The sequence below is a fragment of the Doryrhamphus excisus genome, linkage group LG8 (assembly GCF_037039965.1).
Source record: "Doryrhamphus excisus strain RoL-2023G ecotype Guam linkage group LG8, RoL_Dexc_Guam_v1.1, whole genome shotgun sequence".
NCBI classification, from domain to species: domain Eukaryota; kingdom Metazoa; phylum Chordata; class Actinopteri; order Syngnathiformes; family Syngnathidae; genus Doryrhamphus; species Doryrhamphus excisus.
In genome coordinates, this window is record NC_136364.1 from 10,113,142 (window position 1) to 10,136,768 (window position 23,627).

A 23,627-nucleotide genomic window follows, 5' to 3' on the forward strand; every position below is an offset into this window, starting at 1 on the left:
CAAAAACATAACATTGATGTTTAAATATTAAGTAGGGCTGTCATAAACAGCATGCTTACTGCGGTAGCTCATTTATATTCACGAATGACGTGTTTCTGGCGTAATTAACGAATATGCATCCTGGCAAGCCACGGATCTCTGTGTCGCTCCCCACAGAGTCACACTGAGTCTGATGCTCTTTTCTAACTTTATTCTGACCTGAACATACATCAACGCCAATGCAAATCCAACACCAAATACAGTGGTATGAAAATCAAGATCATGTTGTAGATCCTCCCCGTGCATGCGTGGGTTTTCTCCGGATACTCCGGTTTCCTCCCACATTCCAAAAACATGCTAGGTTAATTGGTGACTCCAAATTGTCCATAGGTATGAATGTGAGTGTGAATGGTTGTTTGTCGATATGTGCCTTGTGATTGGCTGGCGACCAGTCCAGGGTGTACCCCGCCTCTCGCCCGAAGACAGCTGGGCTAGGCTCTAGCACCCCCGTGACCCTCGTGAGGAAAAAACGGTAGAAAATGAATGAATGAATGTTGTAGATCTTTGTAGAGATGGCCTGTGGGTTGAGTTTGAATTTTGCTCAACATTATCAACATTTATGTGAGAGATGAACACGTCTTTCTATTTTCTGTGTATTCTAAAGATATAAAATCAGATAAAAAGAAACATCCCATTACTGTAGGTATAGGACAAACTTATTTTGCCTATAGAGTCATCTGAAACGTGCCAACAACAATGAGCTGTCTGGATTTATCCGTTTTTATATTGTTGGAATGCACAGAAGAGAATGTGTTCATGTCTCACGTCAGGATTGCGGGTGATTTCCAAAATGTCCCAAAAAAGTGCATTTTTCCTTGAAATGTTCTGTTAATTTGGTGCTGTTAATACATACAAAAATATATACAGTGTAATCCTGCCTGTCGTTTGTTTTTCTTTCAACAAAAAACTGTAAATATGGGCGTATTTTAGATGTAATGTGGTAAGGTGATTAATCATGATTAATTTGAAAATGGTGATTAATCTGATTAAATAATCATTTGACAGCCCTAATTTAAAGACAAAGTTGTTGTTATGAGTTGTTATGAATAGTATCGATATTTCAGTTTTTCCATCTTAACGTTGTGCCATTTTGATCACTTTTTTTGGTTTGTTGTTAACTCGATGTCCAGCGCGACTCTTAAAGGGGACCTATAAATGTTGTTTTATTCTCATGTTAAACGCTGCCAAACTAATGTGGTCTGCTCCTTTGGAAATGAGCCCTGAAAGACGTTTCAGATGGCTATGAACGTTCGGCTTCAATGCGGAGGAGTAGCTGTTCCACACCGAGTAGCTCTAAGGGGGAGCCCAGCCACCCAGTGGAGAAAAGTCATTTCGGCTGCTTGTCCCCCGCATCTTTTCGGTCACTACCCAAAGCTCATAACTATGGGTCAAACACTGCCTTCTAGCGTTTTGACAGGGAATTGCAAGTCACACAGTGACAGTGCTACAACAGGATGAAACACACCTCATTGTATCCTTTAATTATAAGCGTCCAAGATGAAACGACTGTCAAGCACACTAACACACATCACACGACTCACCGTCGCCCCCTGCAGGCACAGTGGAGGTCTTCATCCCGCCCATGCGCGTGAAGACTACGTTGGCCAGTGTGGCGTTTGCAGCCAGCAGCCACTGTGAAAACGTTAACAAAAAAACAAGCATGTTGAAGCTCTTTTTCACACTTGTTCGCCAACAAAAAATCTTTTCTCACCTTCTTTGGCGTCCTTGCTCCACTTCTTCTACAACTTCAAGAGCATCCATCACCAAGTTGTCCACATTTGACCAAATGAACACTGCAAAACTCCCAAGGTCACACAAGTGAAGAGTTTCCACGATGGAAACACGAACACGTGTCACACATCCACAACAATGTCTGGGATGGATATTCTATGTAGATAAAAAGTTTATACAAATATGAGATACAGTAGATATAAATCGGTAAAATATGCCGATTGTAAACATTGACAGATGTAGATACAAATACGTTTGTATTTTTCTTTTACTAAGGGAAATCCAACGCCCCCTGGTTTGGGGAGTCAAATCTTAATGTTGAGGAGCAAAGGTCTTGTAAAAAAAAATATTGATCACTCATCAATCTTAATGAAAGAATCATAAATTTTTATAAAGACACAATCAAACCGTCAACAGTCCAAACAAAACCCAAAAGAGAGGAGAGGGAACGTGTACACACGCGCACAAAAAGACAACAGTGTGGGTGCTGCTCCCATGGCAACAGTGGACACAAATGACACCGCTTTTTTTTTTTTTTTTTTTTTACAAGTACACAGATGTCCAAATACACCGTCTATAAGCGTGTGTGTGTGTGTGTGTCCACGTAAATAAATACAAAGATTTTTAAAAAGCCACGGTGAGTGTTTGTCCAATTGATGCTTACAAAGCTCATAAAGTTGGAGATGAATCACACGTCACTGCTTCCTATTGCCTCATCCCTCTCTCTCTCTGTCTCTCGCTCGCTCGCTCGCTCTCTCTCTCCCCCCAAAGCACCTCACTCCATCTTGGACATCTCAAACTTGGTGGTCTTGGTTTCCTGCCAGACAAAAACAAGACGTAACAATTACAGTAAACTTTTGCCGTACAACACGCAGGGCTCTAAAGGCAAGCCAAACTTGGCAGCATAAACACAATCAATGTGAGACTTCAGCTCAGTGAGCATCTCGTGGATCGGCTCCACACGTCTTTTCATTTTTACTGTGTTTTTTGCCAGACGGCAGAGACCACAGATTCTTATGTGAATAGAATTGGACGATTTCAAAGTATAGAATTGATGGAAAATGGCTACTCGGTGGCGCTCTGGGGAGTTGTACTCAAGTGTAAGCCATTGTGGCTGTTGTTATCCTATTTTATTATTAATAGTGGTAATGATGTTAACAATAATGATGGGAAGTGATAATAATCAGAATATACATTGCCGTTATTGTCATTCACCTTTATGTACTTTTTTGTGGTGTTTAACAGTGTTTAAAATGTGTTATCATTGCTGAAATCATTATTCTTTTTTGAATTATTGTATTTGTCTTCAACTGTTTTATGTAAATTGGATTGGAGCTGGGGTGTTTTCGTTACTTAATTATATTTTATTGAATTGTAATAGAATATATGAAATTTAATTTTTAACATGTGAAGCACAAATTAAATTAAATTTCATTAAAAATGTAATTTTAAATTTAAATTAATTTAAATAAATAACAAAATGGTGCCGCACTTTGGACAAGTGGTTAGGATGTAGGCCACACATTCGGTGACTCCAAATTGTCCATAGGTATGAATGCGAGTGTGAATGGTTGTTTGTCTATATGTGCCCTGTGATTGGCTAGCCACCAGTCCAGGGTGTACCCCGCCTCTTGGCCAAAGACAGCTGGGATAGGCTCTAGCATACCCGACCCTAGTGAGGACAACAGGCATAGAAAATGGTCCATAAGCACTCGGAACTATGGTGGCCTATTAGGGACCAACTTAGATTGTCAGAGGACCTGCTCAAGTAAAACAAAAAACAAAAAAAAAAAGCAAAGTTTCTGATGTAATTGATTAAACAGCAAAATCAATTCATTTTACCACGTCCCTGTTCCTTCTCCATTAAATGTGGGTTGTTTTATTATACTGTAACTTTATGATACAGTGTTAAACTTCTTTTGACACTTGCATAACATTGCCTCTACAATGAGTGCGGGAACACAGATGATATCTATCATCTCAGAGCATGTAGGGAATGTGTTTGTTTTTTTCTTCTTTGTTCCTGCTGCCATCTTTTGAAAGCGGAGTCGCGTGAGCGTGAGCAGCTTACGTAAGACACGCTTTACATAAGAGACATGCTGTTGCACTCGCTGGGAATCGTGGGTCAGATCTTGCGTGGAACTTTGAATGAACATGCTCATCAGCAACACGCTCCAACCACGGCAACCATGGCAACAGATGTGTGGACATTGTCTTGCTTTGTAAATAAATGCTGTATGTTCTTCTGTGACTCACCTCGTCCGAGTCCAGCAGGGGGGGCAGGGCGCTGTGTAGAGGAAGACATGACATGACCATCGCGATCGACACACCAAAGCATCGCACAAACACACCACGTGACCACTTACACGTCAGCCATGGATGACGGGATGTTCTCCTCCACCCATTTGAGGTCCTCATCCTGAAGAGAGAACACACTGGTCACTTCATTAGGGACACCGCCTAGCGAGCACCAGTATCACACTGACGACCGTTTCTAATATTTTGACCTGTGATGTAACCGACACAGTATTTACCACTTTGTTGGCCTTGGCTGCACCGTTGGTGTCATTCTTCATGCCCCTCATCTTCATGCCCTCTGCAGACACACACAGGTGGACGAAACAACCGCACCCAAGGCAAGACAAGACGTTGGCGTCAGTAAACATCGTGAGGCACAGATGAGGAATGCAACGTTAATGTCTGACCAAAAGCTTCATTCATCATAGGCTCCTCCTCATCGTCGTCCTCCTCATCGCTCTCTTCATTGTCAATCAGAGGGCTGAAAGCGTACCTGGGACACACACACACGTCAGTGCTTCCGACTGGACTGCAATCGATTTGTGGCAAAAACATGCAAAGCAAAACAAATGGTTAGAAATACCAATTAACTTATGTAATACAACAATCAAGATGGTGCCACCTGTTAATGCACAACAGCTTCTGGTTGAGAGAAGCAATACAGTAATCCCTAGTTTATCACAGCTAATTACTAGTAATAGAATTATACTTTCCTAGTTCGAGCATGGAAAACTTTTTTATGACTTTCTAATTACGTTTTGTAACATTGTCAGAGACCTCTAAATATGAAATGGCACCCCTATAGTCACATTCCACTCATATTACAGTAGTAGTTGCAGGATAATTCAAATGTGCAATAAAAGTCTGTCATGCCGGCAATGAAATCTGGAGCGTGTGTCTCTCACGGAACATTACAGTAACAATACTGACACCTAGTGACCAGTGTAGAATACTACATATCGTGCATGGCTTTGAATGAGTCTTCAGAATGGCTTACCTTTGTATTTAAAAAAGGGACCTATTTTGCTTTTTCCACTTTTCTGACTTTTTCATATGCATATTTTTTTTTTACTAATAGAGGGCCGTATTCAACCACAAAACAGTATGATCAATTAATCAAACACAATTCAAAGCACAACGTGGCGAGGGATTACTGTACGTGCTTTCATGTTTCATGTGTCTCCAAAAGTGTCCAATAAGACCACAAAAACGCGCCAGTTGTTTTCTTGAAAAACAGAATAATGAAGGGATACTGAATACCAAACAGTCGCAAAACATAGCAATCCCTCCTGCTACGTCGTCTTATTCTCTGGCAGATCAGATGTGTATGAGGTGCGTTAAGAAGCACAGTTACGCTGCCATCTACTGTATGCAGTTGGAACGACAACCCATGTTCACAGACAGTCCCATTGTATCGTTTTTATGAGCGAGAGCAAACAAGTAGAGCTAAATAAATTTGTGGCGAGCTTTAACAAATAAATGAATGTATGGAGAAATACTGGACCAGAGAGTAAAAAAATCAGCAGTGCCATGGACATGCTTGCTCACCTCTGATTATTGGCTGACGGTCGCCATAGGAACATGATGGCCAATAGGATGATGGAGAAGAGAAAGCGCCAGAAAGCGTCATCAATCCAAAGCTCGCGCCAGTCCTACACAGTCACATTTTAACAACAACTCAAATCTACTTTTCACGCATTTATTCTAAGATACTTACAGACTGACATTTGGACATCTTGAAGGTCTTGGTGGTCCAAATGATGAAGATGACTGACGCTGGAAAAAACATAAGATCTTTACCAGAAGTAGCTCTGGCACACGCACAACAGAGATGAGGTCATACCGATGACAGCGAAGATGAGCGTGTTGGTGAAATGTCTGTAAAGCGACAGCTTGACGATGTTCCTCCTTAGCCGGAGCAGCTTCATGGTCTGAGCCAGACTCACAAAGATGTGAACACACAGTCAAGGAAGGTAATAAGTCCATGTTGTGTTAGTCGGCTGTTTTTACACACTTCCTAAAATTGGCAAAGCCAGGTTCAGAGGTCAAGTGGGGAAGCAAGTGGCAAGGGGTGCAGTAGCGGATATCCACCAGCAGAGGGTAGAATCCAGCAGAGCCAGGGGCACAGCAGCCAGAAGAAGTACATCACCTTCAGCCTACAAGAACAAAGACAAACCAGGAGTGGACAGGAGATGGACGTCGGTAAGAGGACGAGAAGGTGGAATGTGGAGTGAAAAGAAACAAGGACAACGACGCAAACAGAGAAAAACAAGGGAAGAGAGACGGCAAATGCTGACAGTATCGACATCAAATAATTAATAATCATCAATCATGGTTGAAATACTCTGGCGCCCTCTGCTGGTGACAGAATGCACATTAAAGGATATCCACCAGAACACACAGGAGTCTGTGAAGGCGAGCACAATGTCACAAAACAGTCTGGTGCTGGTGTTGTTGCCTCGATCCTGGGGGAGACACAGCTTTCTCTTGAGACATAACAACTGGACGGAAAAGCCCTGCCTCCTCAGCTATGTCTCAAGTAGCCCGGGTGTCTCAAAATATCAACACCACTATGTACGGCGCAGTCATTTTAACAAAAAAATTGACCAATGATCTTAAAAGCTCACGATGAAGTCCAAATCCAACAAATCCAACTTACGGCACTGACTCGTAGGACGCCTTCAACAACAGAAAAGATCAAGTAGAGCAGGCCAACACCAACCACGCGGTGAAGCAGCGCACCCAGTCTGGGCCTAACACATACACACACAATCACGTTAATTCCAAGTGTGTTATTAGGAGTGTTCAAGATCGACGTACTTGACGATGCCATATCCCAGACTGGCAATGATCACCAACACACGGGCCAGCGTCCTCTTGACGGCAGAGAGCACCTCAGCAAACACTACCGCCCCGTGGACTGCGGGAGGAAGAACAACAGCTGCAGTCGGCCTGCTGAGCCGCGCCATGTTGGCGTGTGCGCACCTACCAGACACGCCGTCGTATCTGATGCTCTGAAACTCAGCATAGAAGACGGCTTTCTCCAACATTCCCAGGAAGATGACTCCTCCGATCCAGAACTGAATCCTCAACAGGTCCCTCCAGTAGCACGCGGACAGGATCAACCACAGGAGCGCCAGTAGCACGTAGACGATGCACATGACCATGTAGAACTGGAACAGCAAGAGTTGTACTTTGACTTTTTCATCTTGTTTTGTTATCCAGTGCTAATAAACTTAATAAAGTTTTATGGTGGCCACAGTTTGACCCCAGAAATGACATTTCCATATAAGTCATAAATGTAAAGACGGTTAATAGATGACAATAAATCAATCGTGTTCTTACCAGCATGAGCGGCCATTCAGCGGCTGAGATGAAGTCATGAGGCCCTTTCATGCTCACTTGAACTGTGTATAAAACAAAAAGACTCAACATTCACACACTTAAAGCTTAGAAGCGCGCATGTACGTGTATGTCTACTAACGCTGGAGACTCCAGTGTGGTGGGGTGTGGGCGGGGTCAGGCGCTTGGCTCCTCTCTTTGACCTCTCTAATGTGGACAATGAACATGTACGGTCCGTCCTCCCAACTCTCGGCCACCGCGTCAAAGTGAGTGTGCCCACGATCCTGCGTGCATGTGTAAGTTGAGATGAGATGATAAAACTTGATGAGGATGAGATACGGACCTGTTTAGCAGGAAGGTCTGCATCTCCTGCGGGAGTCTTCTTCTCCTTTTCATTTTCAGCGGGCTGCAGGAGGAACATACAATCGTTTTTAGACACTTCATTGTGGAGCTAAAAGTTCACGACCTTGTCGGACACTCTGACCTTTGGTTTTGGTGACTCGGCCTCTCTCCGCCTCCTACCTGAGATCTGCTCTGTGACAGGCTGAAAGTGATCACAGGACAGCTGAGTGCCGACAGTCAAAACTTAGAATCTGAGGGTGCACAGCAGTCATTGTGAAATTGTGCTGCACCGTATCGGGAAATTGAGGGTTTGAATCTCCATTTTTGTTCTCTTAGTGGTTACATGGGTTTTCTCAGGCACAGGATAAGTGGTGGGTTTTCTCCGGGTACGCCGGTTTCCTCCCACATTCCAAAAACATGCTAGGTTAATTGGCAACCCCAAATTGTCCATAGGTATGAATGTGAGTGTGAATGGTTGTTTGTCTATATGTGCCCTGTGATTGGCTGGTCACCAGTCCAGGGTGTACCCCACCTCTCGCCCGAAAACAGCTGGGATAGGCTCCAGCATACCCGACCCTAGTGACGATAAGGGGCATAGAAAATGGTCCATAAGCACTTGGAACTATGGTGGCCTATTAGGGACCAATTGCCATTGTATACAAAATGGATGGATGGATATAAATAAACCGCGCAGCCCTATTACAAATTCATTTTCTACTGCTTATCCTCACGAGGGTCGCAGGGGTGCTGGAGCCCATCCCAGCTGTCTTCGGGCAAGAGGCGGGGTGCACCCTGGACTGGTCGCCAGCCAATCACAGGGCACATATTGACAAACAACCATTCACACTCACATTCATACCTATGGACAATTTGGAGTTGCCAATTAACCTAGCATGTTTTCGGAATGTGGGAGGAAACCGGACCTATTACAAATGTTGATACAAAATTGGAGGAGAAAGTCATAGCCAAGCTAGCAGGAGGGTTTTTAGTAAGGGACATGGGGCAAGAAATATGACATTCTCATGGGTGTAGCAGTTACTTGTGGATTCACTGGTAGGCTCGGAATGTAACCCCTGTGAAAAGCGAGCATCCAATGTATAGGTTGATGCATGCTAAGTAAGTTAAGCCGTGTAGAACCATTGTGAACAACTTGTGCGAGTCTTACTTGCACTTCAGTCAGTCGTCTCTTTGTGTCATAAACTTCGAGGCCCAACTGTGAAGAGAAAATCATAACATCTTAATCAACAAGCACATGTCCATTGAGTGTGTGTTTATGCCAGTCTGACTTTATTGGGGTCAAGATGAGGCTGGCAGGTGATGAGGGGGTACTGGTGGAAGATGTAGAACCCACTTCCTCCTCTGGATTTGACCTCTGTTGAGCGGAAGTAACTTTCTGCTTGTATTGCCTACACACAAACACACAAAATATATATACATTATAAAATACAAAAATATATATATATTAAAAATATATATATTTATATTAATATTAAAATATACATATTAAAATTGTGTGTTTTACGTCAAGACTGAAGACTTCATCATAGCAGCGGGAGTTCCTCAGGTACCATGAAATGTTCAAGTGGACCGCAGAGGAAGCGTTGCAGTTCCCTGCCACTGACACGCCCACGCAAAGAGACAACGGTGAACTAGGACAATGGTGGTGAGTTTGGTCCAACTGAGACGTGACTTACATTTGACATGGATAACGCTGCTGTTGAAGAGAGTTTTTGCGAAGACAAAATACTTGTGTGTCTTCAAAGTATCCTGAAAGGAAACATTACAGCACATGAACAACCCAATGCAGTTGTCACGTCAAATTCTGATAAATGCAAGTCAAAGCGTCCTTGTGGATCTCCTAGAAACACAACGAGAACAATTCTAACAGAACATGGTGGTGTTACAGTACCGCGATATTATTGATTTAACTTCATATGTCGTCACTGTAAACAGGGAAGCTCACACTGTCGACGTCCAGGACCCATTTCCCCGGTTCGGACACAGCGCTGGTCGGTCTATTTAGTCCTGTCAAGACCAGCAGGAGAACCGTCCAGGTCCACAACGCCGCCCTAGTCCATTTCGGACCTGCAGAGTCCGCCATGAGGGCAGGAATTTTCATTCAAAAGAGCCAACGTGACACAACTGAAGTGACTTGTTGGAGCCTTTCCACTTCCTGTTTCCGTGTACGCGCCTGAGAGGCGCAAGGCATTGTGGGAATTGAGTCTGTAAGCCGAAGTACAATACGTTCACTTGTACATCACTATCACTTGCTTTGATAAATTTAGACTTAAACGCCATATGGAGGTTTAAATGACGTTTAAAACGTAGAGACGCATTATTAAACATTAATGGTTTGTATTTATGGATATTTCACTGCGATCGTGTGAAATTCAATGTTTTTGTAGTTGGTCAGAGTGGCCAGTAGAGGGCAAACCTTAATGGGCTTGTATGCAGCTGGAGGGTGAAAACACTAGCTCCATTTATGAGCTTTTCGGGTTGGGTGATACAGTAAGTCCCATTTGTATCACAACAAACATATTTGTGGAAAATGTAACAATGTATATAGATACAACAGTGTAAGACAATTTAACTATACCGACAAAATAATACAATTATTGCTTAAGCAAACTAGTCAATAATGCAAAAATAACTGACAAGCAGAAACTACTATTTGCTGCATGTTGTCAAAATCCTTTGGCGCGTCCACCCTGGGTCCAAGAACTTTGACACCCATGATGTATTAAAATATCGCTTTTATCACATTGCTATAAATCTGACACTGATACCCTACCCTTTGTATCATTACTAGCAATATTTTTGCAATATATTTGCATCAATCAGCCAATCAGCCGTTCCCCATGAGCTTGTGATCGGAAACTTGATTCCTTTTGCTGCTGAAGTGAATCGTATACTCGATTCACTCTGGTCACTCCCAGAAACTCACGCGCAACCAGCTGCACGTGTGGACTCGTGTGTTCATGCAGTATCTGCGAGGCAGTTAAACTTGACTCTTTGCCAAGCACCCGTGAGTCAGTGGAACTCGAGTCTCTTTCAACTTCTGAGTCAGTGTAGCTCAAGCCTTTGTTGAATGATTGTGAATCGGTGAAACTTGAATCTTCCTCAACCTGGGAGTCAGTGAAACCCAACCCTGTCGAGCATTTAAGTTCAAGTTCAAAAACACTCGAGAGCAGCATATGGAATAAAAATGTAGAAAGCAGACAAGGACAAGTAAAGAGCAGACACTACTGAACACACATGTACCTAAGAGAATAAATAGTAATTAAATAATTTAAAAAAGTATAACAAGCTAAAGGGAGGTTGTGCAAAATCTGGATAGGGAGGGGTCCAAGTTCAGAAGCCGGACTGCTGTAGAGTCAAAGGTAGCCCTCCTCCTTTGTGTTCTACATCGTGGACATCTTAGTCTCCGACCCGATGGAAGCCACTCAAACGTGGGGTGTAGCGTGTGGGAAGGGTCCTGTAGAATCCTGTATGCAGTCCGGGTTGTTTGTTGATCGCAGTGTATAGAAAGAGCTCTCACAGGATGGCCAATGATTTTGGAACAAACATTTGAAATACCGGTTAAACGAGTCCGATCCTGTAGATGCAGTGAATAAAACCATGAAATGAATGAAAAGGTCAAAATGTTCTCAATAAAAGCATAATAGAAGGTCAGCAAAACATTTTTGTTCACTCCAAAGGAACTCAGCTTCCTCAACATGTACTGCCTCTGATGGCACTTCTTGAGGATCTCCTCTGTGTTGGATGAAAACCTCAGAAGGCCGTCAAATATAGTGCCTAGGTACCTATACTCCTCAACCACCTCCACCGGTCCCCCCCCCAATGGTTGTAGTGATGGCCTCTGCAAGTTGTCGCTGCTTGCTGCTGTATGTCACAATCACCTCTTTGGTCTTGGTTGGGTTGAGTTGCAGACAAACGTCGCCACACCAGGTGACAAAGTCCTGAAGAACGGAGCTATGGTGTAGATTTGGTGCAGAAAGCAGAGAAAGTAGAACTGAAGTCAGTGAAACTTGCTGCCTGAGCAAGTGAATTCGTTTTGTGGAACTTGGAAAGTGGAAAGGAGAGTTGATTTGAGGAAAGGACCAGATCTTTCATACAATGAGGTTGCCTTTATTCTTGTCACTTATACAGAAGTACACGAGAAATTGTGCAATCATCCGTCCAACAACATACTGTACTAATTTTTGCTTCGGATCCTGACAAATAAACCCAATTGACGTTAAGTGTCAGTTCAGTGAACATGGCGGGCGTTAGGACTTGGGGACTGGCCCCACCTTGTCTTGCTCCCGAGGCGTCCCGGGCGGTGTTGATGATACATTGAAAAGGAACTTTTTACACCTCTACCGTAAGACTCTTCGCCTCGAACCTTGCCTGACGTCTGTCTGTGCTGTCCTGCGGTGCACAGAGCTGTCCTGTCAGTAAGTAACTCCTTTTTTTTTTAAACATGCTGTCTGTACAGTGTTTCTTTGTGTTTGTGGACAACTTGACCCTGGCCTCTTCCGGTCTCCACCTGTGGAAAGTTCCAGTCACCAGTGAATAAGAAATGGCTACATCATTCTGAGCGCTGTTTGTCATACTTGTTTTCATATTATGCAGCTACTAAAGGTGGTCACAATGTTCAAAACTAAAGTCAACACTGTTATCTTTGCAAAGCCAGGATGTTTATGTTGGTTGTTATGAGGTGGTGTACCTAACGAAGTGGTGCACGGGAAATAAAACGTCGACATAAAAACAAATAATATATTAAAATTAACTGCATCTAAAAAATATGATTGAGATGAAATATTTTTCCCCCTTTGTTGTGTTTCAGAACATGAATTTCGCAAAGCATTTCATCGGCGGCATCCTGAATGTTGTCAGGTAAGAAGGACCCAGTCGGACCAGTTTGTTAGCTTTACCGTGCTAACAGCTGTCTCCTCCTGCAGCAACATCGATCCCAATATCTTCATCCCATCAGACCCTGTAAGTGTGTGTGTGTGTGTGTGTGTGTGTGTGTGTTAAATGCTCTCACAACACTGCAACTCATTGTCAGTCTTGACGGGAGCTCACTAAAGCTGCTGCTAACGTCTTCACAAGATCAACAAAACACGTTCAGTGTTTCCCACAGGACTGTAATCTATTTGTGGCTATGAGTCCAGGGTGATACGGACGTTTTCCAGTTTTCTAATTCAGACTCTTTTGTGTTTGTGTCAGCCTGCCCCCCGGCGACCTCTGGCGTTTGAGGAGGCGCACGAAAATGATGAAGAGAAACAGTTTCGCCAAGTTTTCAAGCAGCTGGCTGGAGAGGTAATTCATGCTAGGTCACAGCATCCATAATAAGTGGCTGGAGCCTATCCCACTGCTTGTTGCTTGTCATGTTGGTTTTGTTGGTTCCGTTGTGTCTGTCTGTCAAGCGTCCATCTTTGTTGCTCCCCCATTCCAAACTCCACCCTGCTGTGGTCTGTTGTGTCCCTCAGCATGTCAGACTGGTTCTCATCCAGTCTTCATCCAGCGTGTGCGTCTCATTGTTGCACCAGAGCATTCTTTCAGTGTGGTCACGCCCACTTGCATTCCTGCCATTATCAGGCAGGGCGGTGCGCACACCCTCAGGGAGTGTGTTTGTGTATGAGTGAGAGAGGGTGTGTCGTCATAAGGATCACTGTAATGTAAACATACAAAGATGTTGTTGTCAGCATGTAATTAAGATGTGTGTGTTTGTGGACTAGGACATGGAGGTGAGCCCCAAAGAGCTGATGAACATCCTTAACAAGATTCTCACAAAACGTGAGTCAAACATCTCAGCCTGAGAAGTCTTCTCTGCTAGAGGAAATCCTTCATTGCTTCTCTGACACCTTTTAAAACACCCTCCACCATCAATTCCATCCACGCAATACACACATACACACAAGCATGTGCTAGCTACTTGCTACTGCTTGGTAGCCAAAAAATTCATGCTCAGCTAACAGCACGTCGTAGTGTTTGGTAGCCGAATACTTCATGCTCAGCTAACAGCTAACAAGCACATGCAAGTGTTTGGTAGATAAACAAATCAACAGGTTAGAGTTATTCGATGAACAAGCTAATGTTTTTAGTCGGAAAATAAATCATGCTAAGCTAACAACTGCCAGGCACATGGTAATGTTTAGAAGCCAAATAAATCATGCTCAGCGAAGTAGCCCAGTAAATCACACAAAGCTAACTAATGCATGTTAGTAATATGAATTATGCAAAAATTAGCATGTTCCAATTAGTTTAATATGACTTATATGGCTAACAAACACTAGCATATGTGTTTTTATCTTAGTGTGATTTATTTGGCCTACCTAATATTAGCATGTATTAGCATGTGCTGTTTAGCTTAGCATTATTTACTTGGCTACCAAACATTAGCATATGCCCCTTTAGTGTGGCGGGATTTAATTAACAAGCATGTGTCGGTTGCCTGATGATTACCACAAAAATCATGCATAACGGGCACATGTCAGCCTAATTAACCATGCTAAGCCATAACAGCCAAATAATCCTAAAATAACAAGCATATGCTAATGTTCTGTGTCAGATGGAGACCTGAAGACAGACGGTTTCAGCATCGAGTCATGTAGGAGCATGGTGGCCGTCATGGACGTATCCTTCCAAATCATGAAGAGAAATTTAGTGCATGTTTGAGTGGCCTGCTCAGTAGCGTGTTGACCCTTCACCTTGCCGCCTTCAGAGTGACAGCACGGGCAAGCTGGGCTTCCATGAATTCAAATATCTGTGGGGTAACATCAAGAAATGGAAGGTAAGTGGAGGACATTTAGCGCCTAGTGGAGAAGGTTCTGACGTTGTCATTTACAGAAAACCTATATATCTCATGACGCTGATGGCTCCGGCGTCATCGGTGCCAGAGAACTCCCACATGCCTTCAAGGATGCAGGTGTGTGTGTGTGAGCTGGACTCATTTTGTAGTGTGAGCAGAGATCATGCATTCGAAAGCTGTGTGTTTTCGTGTGCAGGTTTCCCTCTGAACGACCAGTTGTATAAGATGATCATCCGTCGCTATAGCGATGAGCACGGCGACATGGACTTTGACAACTTCATCGGCTGTCTGGTGCGACTGGACGCCATGTGCAGTACGTACAACACACACTGCAGCAGCACAAACACGTCATCTTGTGTAAAATAACGAGTGTGTGTGCGCGCAGGAGCTTTTAAGACTCTGGACAAAAGCAACAGTGGCTCCATCAGTCTGGACGTTAAGGAGGTAAAAACCTCTTTTTTAAATGTCTCATATCAAAGTGTAAGACAAAAATAGCGTCTGGTGACCTCTGACCCTTTTTGCAGTGGCTGCAGTTGACCATGTACTCTTGAAGACCCTCCCCCACCTCCATGTGCATGTGCGATATGGACGACCAGGCGGTCGTCATAGTAACGGGACCAAAGAAGAAGCTGCTCTTTTCACTTCCTGCTGCTGCCAGACGATGGCGCCACAGCACCTTCCTGATAGAAGTTTAGTTGCTAACTTTGTATCCAACAATAAAACTAATAATGACCAACTTGAATTTGTATGTGTTGCTATGGTAACCCTCATTTATTTAACACTGACATACTCAAGTGGGTGCAGTTCACCACTAAAAAGGAGAGAAGTCAGTGCCGGTCAGTGTGCATGGACAGTAAAATACAGGGGGCCGCACTACATTGTGGCTGCCCCCTCCAGCGACTTTTTCTTGGGTCATTAAGGTGTTTTTTGGTATTTGGGATCTCCAAACTGAAACCATTTGTTTTGTATTCTCACTGAGCACCAGCAGGTGCTTTTGACAGGTCCGCCCCGCCCCACGATAGTCACCAGCGGCAGGACCCAGTCAGCTTTCTAGCTGCGATACCGCGGGGTGGAGCTATAAAAGGCAAATGTTAAATGTTCAACTCTACTCATTGCCTACCGACATAGTAATAACATCATGGAGTTCAACAAAAAACAGTAATAATTGGCAAATTGACCAAGTATACATAGTGTAGTGTAGGCTACTGACTGACTTTTAGAGGTAAGAGGGTGTGGTCAGCTGAATGGGAGGGAAAGGGGGCGGGGTATGGAAGCGAGAGTCAGAGGAAGCTGCAGGAGAGGTCCTCATGTGGAGGACACCAGATGCACTGATGACAAGGAAGAGACTCCGTTACTCCTTCCTAGCAGTAAGTAAAACTACTTTGACATCTTTGGATCAAACACTAAACTTCAGCTACACCGTGTTGTTGTGTGCATATGTGTGTTTTGTGCATGCTGCTCCTTTTGTCTCTTTTGGATGCTCCACAACAACACAGAAACGCTCCTTGCAAAGACCAGCTGACAGCATGTACACAGCAAATTCAGAAGTGTTAAATCAACTCCTAGGGAGTTAAATTCAACACTTTGAAAGTGTCTATATTGGTCCACACTAAATCGAGTTAAAATAACACTTTTGAAAGTGTTAAACAGTTAACACTGTGACAGAGTTGGATCAACACTCTCAATAGTTGAAATTTAACACCCATCAGTGTTGAATTTACCTAACACTAGTGTGTAGTGTCAAAAATTAACACTATCATTGTGTTGTTTTAACACTGAATAAAATTCAAATTATACTAACACTATGGATAGTGTTAAATATTATACTACTACTACTGCTCATAATAATAATAATATTGATGTTAATGTTAATATTAATATTAATGATAATAATAATGTTGTTATTATCATCATTATTGTTGTTAATAATAATAATAATAATGATAATAACAACAACAACAACAATAAAATTTACATAGAAAACCACACAAGTTGCAGTTTGAATCACCTGTATTTCAAACAAGCACACCACATTAACAACAGCACTGGCTTTGCAATAACCACAACACAGGTCACACAATATGACAATGTGGCACTATGTATGTTTTTTCACACAATATGACAATGTGGCACTATGTATGTTTTTTCACACATCTCATTGGAAAACTGTTTGTCATAGGGCCTGTAATAAATCAACTCCTTAACTGGAAAAACAGAAAATGAATCTGCTCTCTCATTGATACAGTATGCACTGAAATGATCATCAAAATAAAGAGTGTCCACTCTGCAAGTCAAAATAAAAGCTTGCTCATCATGTATTATGATGTTGGTGACCTTTCTGAAAACAGGAACTTCCATATTTGTTCCAGTACAAACAAACATACCAGTCTGGTATTCTGTTCCATAGTTCTTCACCCAATTAGTGGTTGACACTTCACAGTATGCATTTTCATCAAAAACAGAACTTAAAACATCACCTCCTTCCAAGCTATCAATGGTTTCTTTCTTCACTGGACCAAACTCAAATCTCTGAAAATTAAAATTCTGATGAGTAGCCCTCATCTTCTCTTTGATTGCCGATTCGTCAGTTGAATGTTTCAGAAAGGATATTGCTTCATGACACTGCTCACCAAGCAGCTGCTTATCCGTGCAGAGAACCTCCCTCTTTCTCTTTGGACTATCCTGGTAGGGTGTGCTGGTGGAAGATCTCCGGGACTGAGCTGCAGTGTTGCGCTGAACCGTTTTTATCCTCCAGGCCAAGTACCCAGATCCACTCTGTGGGTCATAGAAGTGTTCCTGTAATATTAAAAACATTAAATTGTAGAGTAAGTTCAGACCACATTACTACTCCATAAATTGATATACAAGCTTTTCATTTATAAACTTACATATCCATTGTCTGAGTATGGATCTCTGAGGCTGGGAAACAGAGAGATGATGCCCAAAGCGTATTTACTTCGCACAGAGACAGGTGGGCTCCTCCTGAAAGATAAACATGACATTACTACTACAGTTCCTTCAGTGCTTACAAATGTTACTGTTGTTAGTGTCACTGAGTTTAAGTCTCTTTCAAATAGTTTTTTTTAATCAGTTTTTGTATCATGTTTTAGCCATTTAGTATTTATCTCTTTCATAGGAGAAAATAAATAATAAGTTGCTTTACTAATATGCAATGTTCTAAAATAAGTGTGCTGTTAAAAAAAAAATCTGTAAAGTATAAATATGAACAATGAAGTCTTACCCATGACTTTCAACCATGTCGGCCACAAGAAGGTTTACCAACTGTCTCCTTGTGCTATCCATCAATGTTTTCATTTTATCATATTCATCCAAAATAATCTGTCCACCCGGTTTGTCCTTCAGAGCATCTCTCACCATCTAAAACATAAAGAATCATAAAGCAAATTAGCAATTATATCCATCACGATCATCATTATGTCCAACAACAAAAAAAGTTTGACACAGTTCTACTGCACAATATATTTGTGTGTGATATTTGATAACTAAGACCTCTTTTGCCGATTTCCGTTCAGCATGGGTTCTCTTCCCTCCATTTGTCCGAACAATCACTGTTGCATCAGATGAATCAGAGGATCTGGCACGGAGTCTTCTGACACTGACACAGATGAGTTGTCTGACATGGGTGACTCCAACGAAGTATATGAAAGATCATGATGAAGCACAACTGTAAACAGTAAAAGAAAAATGTATACACAAAATGAAAAAATAATTAGTTCTCCACAATACTCTATTGACGATCCACTCCTGACCTCACAAGCCTGAGTCTCACCTGTTGACTTAGTTGCCACCCTAACAGTAAGGTTCCCTGCTTGCAAAAGCTCCTCAAACACATCTGCATCGACTTCTGTCCCTGATTCATCTGTCAAGTGCAGCTCAGTCTCAAGTGGAAGATCTAGCTTATGAATGACTGATAAAAAAATATTAAATTTAGAGCAATGGAAAAATTATGATAAACAGAAATTTTCTAAACTTCTTTTCCCCAACATTTTAGATCAAGGGCACACAGGGCATTACCATTAGCTATCATAAACATAACTCCATAATATGAGACATTTACATATCACATAAATTCAGTAGATATTATAGCAATGAGTCAATTTACACAAACATTCTGGGCTCTATTAAAAGTGATGCCAACCTTTCTGAAGAAATGTGTTGAAGTCATCATAGCCATCCTCAGTCTCAGCCACTTTGACATACTTCTGCGTTTCTCCAAATCTCACCTTCACCAACATGATGTACTATAGAAAAACATAGAAGAATAGACATCCACACTACATCATCATTTACAGTATGTTTACCGTGGATGTGGAGAAACATGAAGATTTGGCCTTGCCTGAGTTCGACCGTCTGAGTATTTGTTTTGATTTTTTAAGTGTTACTCACAAGTCATGCCAACTAGTCTCCACCCCGACAACGGGGTCCAGCACAATGACACTGTTACTAAAGCTCAGCCTGCCTGCTATCATGACGGCTAACCTGGTTCTCCTGCCAACAACACCGACACTTACCCATAAACACAAAGACACATGATCAACTCGTCTCTAATTAGTTTGGCAAAATAACGTCAACTGAAGGCACATGACAGCGACATTATTGTTCATATGCATAGATAGCTAAAACACTGTAACTTTAAAGTTAAAAACTCACCGGCATTTCAGACGTTTATTATTATGGCCGCAGCTGGGGGGTGGGGGGTGTGTGTGACTCCGGTAACTTTATTAGCTGCGGCTAACGTTAGATTGAGAAGCTAACGTTAAGAATAAGCTTTTGTTAAGTCCCAAAAGTTAAAAATAAATAAAATACAATAAAATAAAATAATTAAATAAACTACTCCTCCCTGTAAGAGCAGAGCTCTGTGTGGCTGGCGTGGTGGTCCGGTGCCTAAGGCCTAAGGCAGCAACATGCTACCCGGCTCACAGAGCTAGCCTGACTTTTAGCAATAGCAGCAGTCTCTGGGCAGGCGGGAGCTCAACCCCCCGGCCCAGCCCCGGCTCTCTAACCTTACTCCATCGCTTGATATTTTCATCGAAACTAGACCATAGCTAATTAATTGCCATAAGCGCACTTCGATGGCCTACAGATTTTCCGACAGAGAATATTCTGTTAATGTGATGCCTCATGCTCGTGCTACACCATTTTAGCTAGCTTTAACCTCTTACAAAAAATGTGCAGTTATATACCGTGTTATCCAAACGTGTAGCCTAAGCAAGCTGTGTATATTCATCAACACTGATGTGCAAAAGGAACATTAATGCACCCTTAAAAAATAGCATACAACAGCTAACCTTAACATTGGACTTAGCCTACCTTGTTAGAGCTATAGACAGGACTCCGCGACACTTATCGACACATATAAAATACTTACTGAAAAGATACTCCGTGAAGTCTGGAGGTAAAGTCGTCCTCTGCTGACCGTGCTCGAGTCTCCAAGTCGTCCCGCCCTTTAGACAAACACGTCACAGATCCGTTGGAATTCTGGGAGCAACACTGTTAAGTGTTGATTTTAAAATCAACACTTAACAGTGTTGCTTGGATTTAACTCCCTGGATTAACACCAACTCTTTTGAGGAATTAACTCTCACATAGTTGAATTAAACTAAGCAAGTGTTAAATTAACACTGTATTTTTAACATACAACACCAACACTGGAAATCTAACACTTTTGATTTTGCTGTGTAGAGGCCATTTTGCATAAATAGATCATCTACATCATCTTTCAGTGTCTTGTTCTTTATGTGGCGCACACACACACCATTAAAATGGTGGTAAAAACATATCGTTACTGTGTGTACTGCATGTACTGTGTGTGCGAGTTATTAGAAACGATCATGGCGTCACTGTGCTCCACAGGTGACAAAAGCACCTGATGCTTCAGCCTAATCTGGTCACCTGGGACTCAACGCACACACATTGCCATTATGGCATCTGACCATCATGCCCTGAGCGAGCAGGAGGAGCTACAGAGGCGAGCCAATCAGGTGACAGATGAAGTAAGTATGACATCATATGTATGATTACAAGTTAAACACACTGACTGTAGTACACAACCCATGTGCACATACAGTAGGAGGCTACGCCCTGAGGTTATTGTCTCTTTAAAGACACCTGGCTTACCTGGTTACCATAGAGACATGCTCTACTGAAGAGCAGCGGGGGCACACATACACACACAGTTTAAATGTTACTCCAGGTCGAGTCACATGCCACTCGGTGGGGAAGCTACCGTGATATTTACACACACACACGTGCACACAGCCAGAATATAATGATGTGTTGACTTTATGACAGCAAACAGCAGCCAAAAGTGTGATATGAACACACGTGCACACACGGAAGGATACCAGCAATGGCAAAGACTAAAAATGTAATGATAACCATAGAACATAGTTTTATTTCCCGCTGCTTCACTTCTTTTTGCACTTGCGACAATAAAGCGTGTTGACAAGCATAAAGCTTGTATGGTGGCCACAGTTTGACCCTGGAACAGGTGAATCAGCTTTAAGTCAATTAGGAAGCTGTGCAGACCTCGTTCACGTTAATGTTGTTTTGCAGTCGCTGGAGAGCACACGCAGAATGATGCAGCTGGTGGAGGAGGTACGTGTACATGCACGTGCACACTGCCTCGATTCTTTCTGCGTCTGAGCGCTACGGCTGATGTGTGTGTGTGTGTTACCAGAGCAAAGATGCCGGCATTCGAGCATTGGTCATGTTGGATGAACAAGGAGGTAGAACATCTGGACACCCAGAATGTGTTCTGGTGGCCCACACACTCATAGTGATGCCATCAAGTCGACCGCCACCTTCCAGACCTGCGGTGCTGTGGTCTGGCTGATGGGAAGGGAGTGTGGTGGATCACGTGGACACACTCACATCACAGAAATTAGCTTTTGAGGTCAGATGTTGTTGTTTCTCTGCATTTCTTCCCTTTTTTTCCCGTTCCTACTTGATCCTCTGCTGCTGGTGGCCATCGTTGACCTCTCTCAGAGCAGTTGGAGCGCATCGAAGAGGGTTTGGATCAAATCAACTCAGACATGAAGGAAGCTGAGAAGAACTTGACTGACTTGGGAAAGTGCTGCGGCCTCTGTGCTTGTGACAAGTATGTGCACAAGCTGTGCTCCTCATGTTTTCCCATTCTTAAAGTTTCTCACAAAGTCAACGCCTTAATCTTTTCTCCATCAGACTCAAGGCCTTCGAAGAAAGCGGTGCCTACAAGGCGGTTTGGGGCGGAGCCTCCGGACAAGACGGCGTGGTGTCCAATCAGCCACCCTCTTCTCGAGTGGTGGACGAGAGGGAGCAAATGATCATGAGCGGCGGACACATTCGAAGGTAGCAAGAGACCTCCCTGGCGTGTTTGCTCACAAGGACACGTGACACGCTAAGGCAGCTGCACAAACACAAGTGACCACGCCCCCCCCTCCTTTTGACTAAGGGTGACCAACGATGCCCGCGAGGACGAGATGGAAGACAATCTGGCTCACGTGGGCAGCATCATGGGGAATCTGAAGAGCATGGCGTTGGACATGGGTAGTGAGATTGACACGCAGAATATCCAGATGGAACGCATCCATGGGAAGGTGAGGTGACATGGAGGCATACTCTTACACACATTACTCTCAAGTATGAACATGAATGCCACTATGTGAAAAACTGTTTGTCTCCTTCCTCATTTCTTCTTCTTATTAGTTTGCCCCGCTTACATTTTTCAGATCATCAAATATGCAAAAAAAAATTTTTTTCACACCACTGTAAGTATGAAGATGATGATAAAGCCCATGTCATGTCTCCGCAGGCCATTCTCAACATGTCGCGCATCGATGCCGCCAACCAGAAAGCTAACAACCTTATGAAGCGGTAAGAACTTTCCTCCAATGAGCAACAAGTATGGTCACACCTGGACGTGACTAAAGTGTAGACGCTTGTCAGCCCAGCTGAAGTGGAGCAACACAAAGATGCTAGCTTGATTTTATGTTTGCCCTGACGGTAAGGTACGGTGGCACTCACAGCAAACACTTTGCAACGTCCAAACGTGGAAATGATCTGAATCCAAAAAGTAAATATCTACCACTGCACATTTATGAACAAATTGACATCTACCATGAGCCATCCACTGTACATGCAAACATGGAGAGGAATAAACAAGCACGATGGGACCCTCTGCTGGTGTACTGCGGTATCGTCCACAGGAATGACGGACAGTACAGTACTTTACTGTATTTACTGTGAGAGTAACTCTGGCGACACCAAGCGGTCACAGGCTGAAACTGCCCTTTGCTCGTCTCCATCTTTACTGCGACTGAATAGAAAATGGAGGAGACGATTGAAGATGTCTGCTTGTAGCGCTCATTGCATCACAAGCACAACAGAAAGATAGCAATGATCCAATAAACTATACAGCGTGTTGTGTGTGTTGTGTGTGTGTGTCTGATAGTCATGAAGTGAAATGAGTACCTTAAAATGACTAGGAATAAAAATAAACGTGAGCAGATCCATGTTTGTGTTGTTGTTGTAAGAAGTGGACTGTGGGGTAAGTGTATATGTGGTGTTGTGCAAGCATGATGTTTTAATAAAACTTTACAGCATTAAAATGAGTATGACCAAAAATAAATAAATAAAAAAAAATGAGTATGACACAGCCACTTACCATTCTGAATCTTTGCTTCTTCCTGCTCCTTTTCAGACATGTGTAGTAATGAGGTGTTGTGTGTATATATGTATATATGTATGTATGTATATATTTGTGTATGTATATGTATATATGTGTATACTATATATATATATAAATAGATATTGTAAGTGCATATGTGAGAAAGAATAATGTAACATAGTATTCATGTCTGAAATAAATTAAGAAGAAGAAGAATCATCGCTCTTGATATATATTGTTTTTTATACGCTACATTGTACTACATTGTTTTTAAAATGAAGTTCAAATGAAAAAAATCAACAAGCTCAAACATCTTGGCTACGTAGCGGAAGAGGAGGGACTAACATAGTTGTCATTCACAATTACTCAGGAGCGGGACTAAACATTAATATAACCATTTCCGGGAAGTGC

The 23,627-nt window shown here is 42.7% G+C and overlaps 4 protein-coding genes across 7 annotated transcripts; 2 read left to right on the forward strand and 2 right to left on the reverse strand.

Annotated features, from left to right (window-relative positions):
* Window positions 1-171: 171 nt before the first annotated feature.
* Window positions 172-9,957, reverse strand: LOC131134379 (transmembrane protein 87A). Of its 3 annotated transcripts, none has more exons than XR_013627972.1 (22): window positions 9,716-9,957; window positions 9,447-9,519; window positions 9,275-9,369; window positions 9,039-9,158; window positions 8,918-8,965; window positions 7,895-7,954; window positions 7,754-7,816; window positions 7,553-7,694; window positions 7,414-7,475; window positions 7,058-7,241; window positions 6,889-6,988; window positions 6,728-6,821; window positions 6,154-6,224; window positions 5,912-6,018; window positions 5,786-5,844; window positions 5,617-5,720; window positions 4,476-4,561; window positions 4,305-4,366; window positions 4,137-4,189; window positions 4,027-4,057; window positions 1,751-2,587; window positions 172-1,671 (listed from the first exon to the last, which is right to left on the reverse strand). XR_013627972.1 is itself a non-coding variant. In XM_058079618.2 (21 exons), exons 1-21 carry the CDS (start codon window positions 9,869-9,871, stop codon window positions 2,546-2,548), a joined length of 1,821 nt encoding a protein of 606 aa, XP_057935601.2. In that variant the 5' UTR covers window positions 9,872-9,957; the 3' UTR covers window positions 1,712-2,545. The 3 variants fall into 3 exon arrangements, 1 of the variants encoding a protein (XP_057935601.2); XR_013627971.1 differs by lacking the exon at window positions 6,154-6,224 and adding an exon at window positions 6,454-6,533 and having other exon boundaries at window positions 173-1,671; XM_058079618.2 differs by lacking the exons at window positions 172-1,671; window positions 6,154-6,224 and adding an exon at window positions 6,454-6,533 and having other exon boundaries at window positions 1,712-2,587.
* A 2,067-nt stretch (window positions 9,958-12,024) lies between these two features.
* On the forward strand, window positions 12,025-15,284 carry capns1b (calpain, small subunit 1 b). Of its 2 annotated transcripts, none has more exons than XM_058079650.2 (11): window positions 12,025-12,188; window positions 12,581-12,630; window positions 12,696-12,732; window positions 12,964-13,056; window positions 13,476-13,533; window positions 14,309-14,373; window positions 14,462-14,530; window positions 14,587-14,665; window positions 14,745-14,861; window positions 14,934-14,992; window positions 15,073-15,284. In XM_058079650.2, exons 2-11 carry the CDS (start codon window positions 12,584-12,586, stop codon window positions 15,097-15,099), a joined length of 651 nt encoding a protein of 216 aa, XP_057935633.2. In that variant the 5' UTR covers window positions 12,025-12,188; window positions 12,581-12,583; the 3' UTR covers window positions 15,100-15,284. The 2 variants fall into 2 exon arrangements, with proteins under 2 accessions (XP_057935633.2, XP_057935632.2); XM_058079649.2 differs by lacking the exon at window positions 12,025-12,188 and adding an exon at window positions 12,282-12,375.
* Window positions 15,285-15,864: 580 nt separating this feature from the next.
* LOC131134401 (synaptosomal-associated protein 25) lies at window positions 15,865-23,055 on the forward strand. The gene is made up of 8 exons (XM_058079651.2): window positions 15,865-15,915; window positions 20,423-20,562; window positions 21,125-21,166; window positions 21,249-21,297; window positions 21,557-21,668; window positions 21,752-21,898; window positions 22,002-22,146; window positions 22,362-23,055. The coding sequence occupies exons 2-8, from the start codon at window positions 20,491-20,493 to the stop codon at window positions 22,425-22,427; spliced, it is 633 nt and encodes a 210-aa protein (XP_057935634.2). The 5' UTR covers window positions 15,865-15,915; window positions 20,423-20,490; the 3' UTR covers window positions 22,428-23,055.
* LOC144899650 (uncharacterized) lies at window positions 16,536-18,208 on the reverse strand. Its single transcript, XM_078792808.1, has 4 exons — window positions 18,059-18,208; window positions 17,790-17,926; window positions 17,437-17,530; window positions 16,536-17,344 (listed from the first exon to the last, which is right to left on the reverse strand). Exons 2-4 carry the CDS (start codon window positions 17,924-17,926, stop codon window positions 16,658-16,660), a joined length of 918 nt encoding a protein of 305 aa, XP_078648934.1. The 5' UTR covers window positions 18,059-18,208; the 3' UTR covers window positions 16,536-16,657.
* Window positions 23,056-23,627: the final 572 nt, after the last annotated feature.

What these genes read in the sequence shown, in the direction of transcription:
- LOC131134379 (XM_058079618.2), bottom strand. Translation starts at nt 9,871, where the DNA reads ATGAAAATTCCTGCCCTCATGGCGGACTCTGCAGGTCCGAAATGGACT. An exon ending in CAGACCTTCCTGCTAAACAG is followed by an intron (nt 7,695 to 7,753) that starts GTCCGTATCTCA and finishes ACATGCACGCAG; the next exon opens with GATCGTGGGCACACTCACTT. An exon ending in ACCACACTGGAGTCTCCAGC is followed by an intron (nt 7,476 to 7,552) that starts GTTAGTAGACAT and finishes TTTTATACACAG; the next exon opens with TTCAAGTGAGCATGAAAGGG.
- capns1b (XM_058079649.2), top strand. An exon ending in GGCATCCTGAATGTTGTCAG is followed by an intron (nt 12,631 to 12,695) that starts GTAAGAAGGACC and finishes CTCCTCCTGCAG; the next exon opens with CAACATCGATCCCAATATCT. An exon ending in TAACAAGATTCTCACAAAAC is followed by an intron (nt 13,534 to 14,308) that starts GTGAGTCAAACA and finishes GTTCTGTGTCAG; the next exon opens with ATGGAGACCTGAAGACAGAC.
- LOC144899650 (XM_078792808.1), bottom strand. Translation starts at nt 17,926, where the DNA reads ATGGTGAGAGATGCTCTGAAGGACAAACCGGGTGGACAGATTATTTTG. An exon ending in GACATGGTTGAAAGTCATGG is followed by an intron (nt 17,531 to 17,789) that starts GTAAGACTTCAT and finishes TTTATCTTTCAG; the next exon opens with GAGGAGCCCACCTGTCTCTG. An exon ending in CATACTCAGACAATGGATAT is followed by an intron (nt 17,345 to 17,436) that starts GTAAGTTTATAA and finishes TTAATATTACAG; the next exon opens with GAACACTTCTATGACCCACA.
- LOC131134401 (XM_058079651.2), top strand. Translation starts at nt 20,491, where the DNA reads ATGGCATCTGACCATCATGCCCTGAGCGAGCAGGAGGAGCTACAGAGG. An exon ending in TGATGCAGCTGGTGGAGGAG is followed by an intron (nt 21,167 to 21,248) that starts GTACGTGTACAT and finishes GTGTGTTACCAG; the next exon opens with AGCAAAGATGCCGGCATTCG. An exon ending in CATGTTGGATGAACAAGGAG is followed by an intron (nt 21,298 to 21,556) that starts GTAGAACATCTG and finishes GACCTCTCTCAG; the next exon opens with AGCAGTTGGAGCGCATCGAA.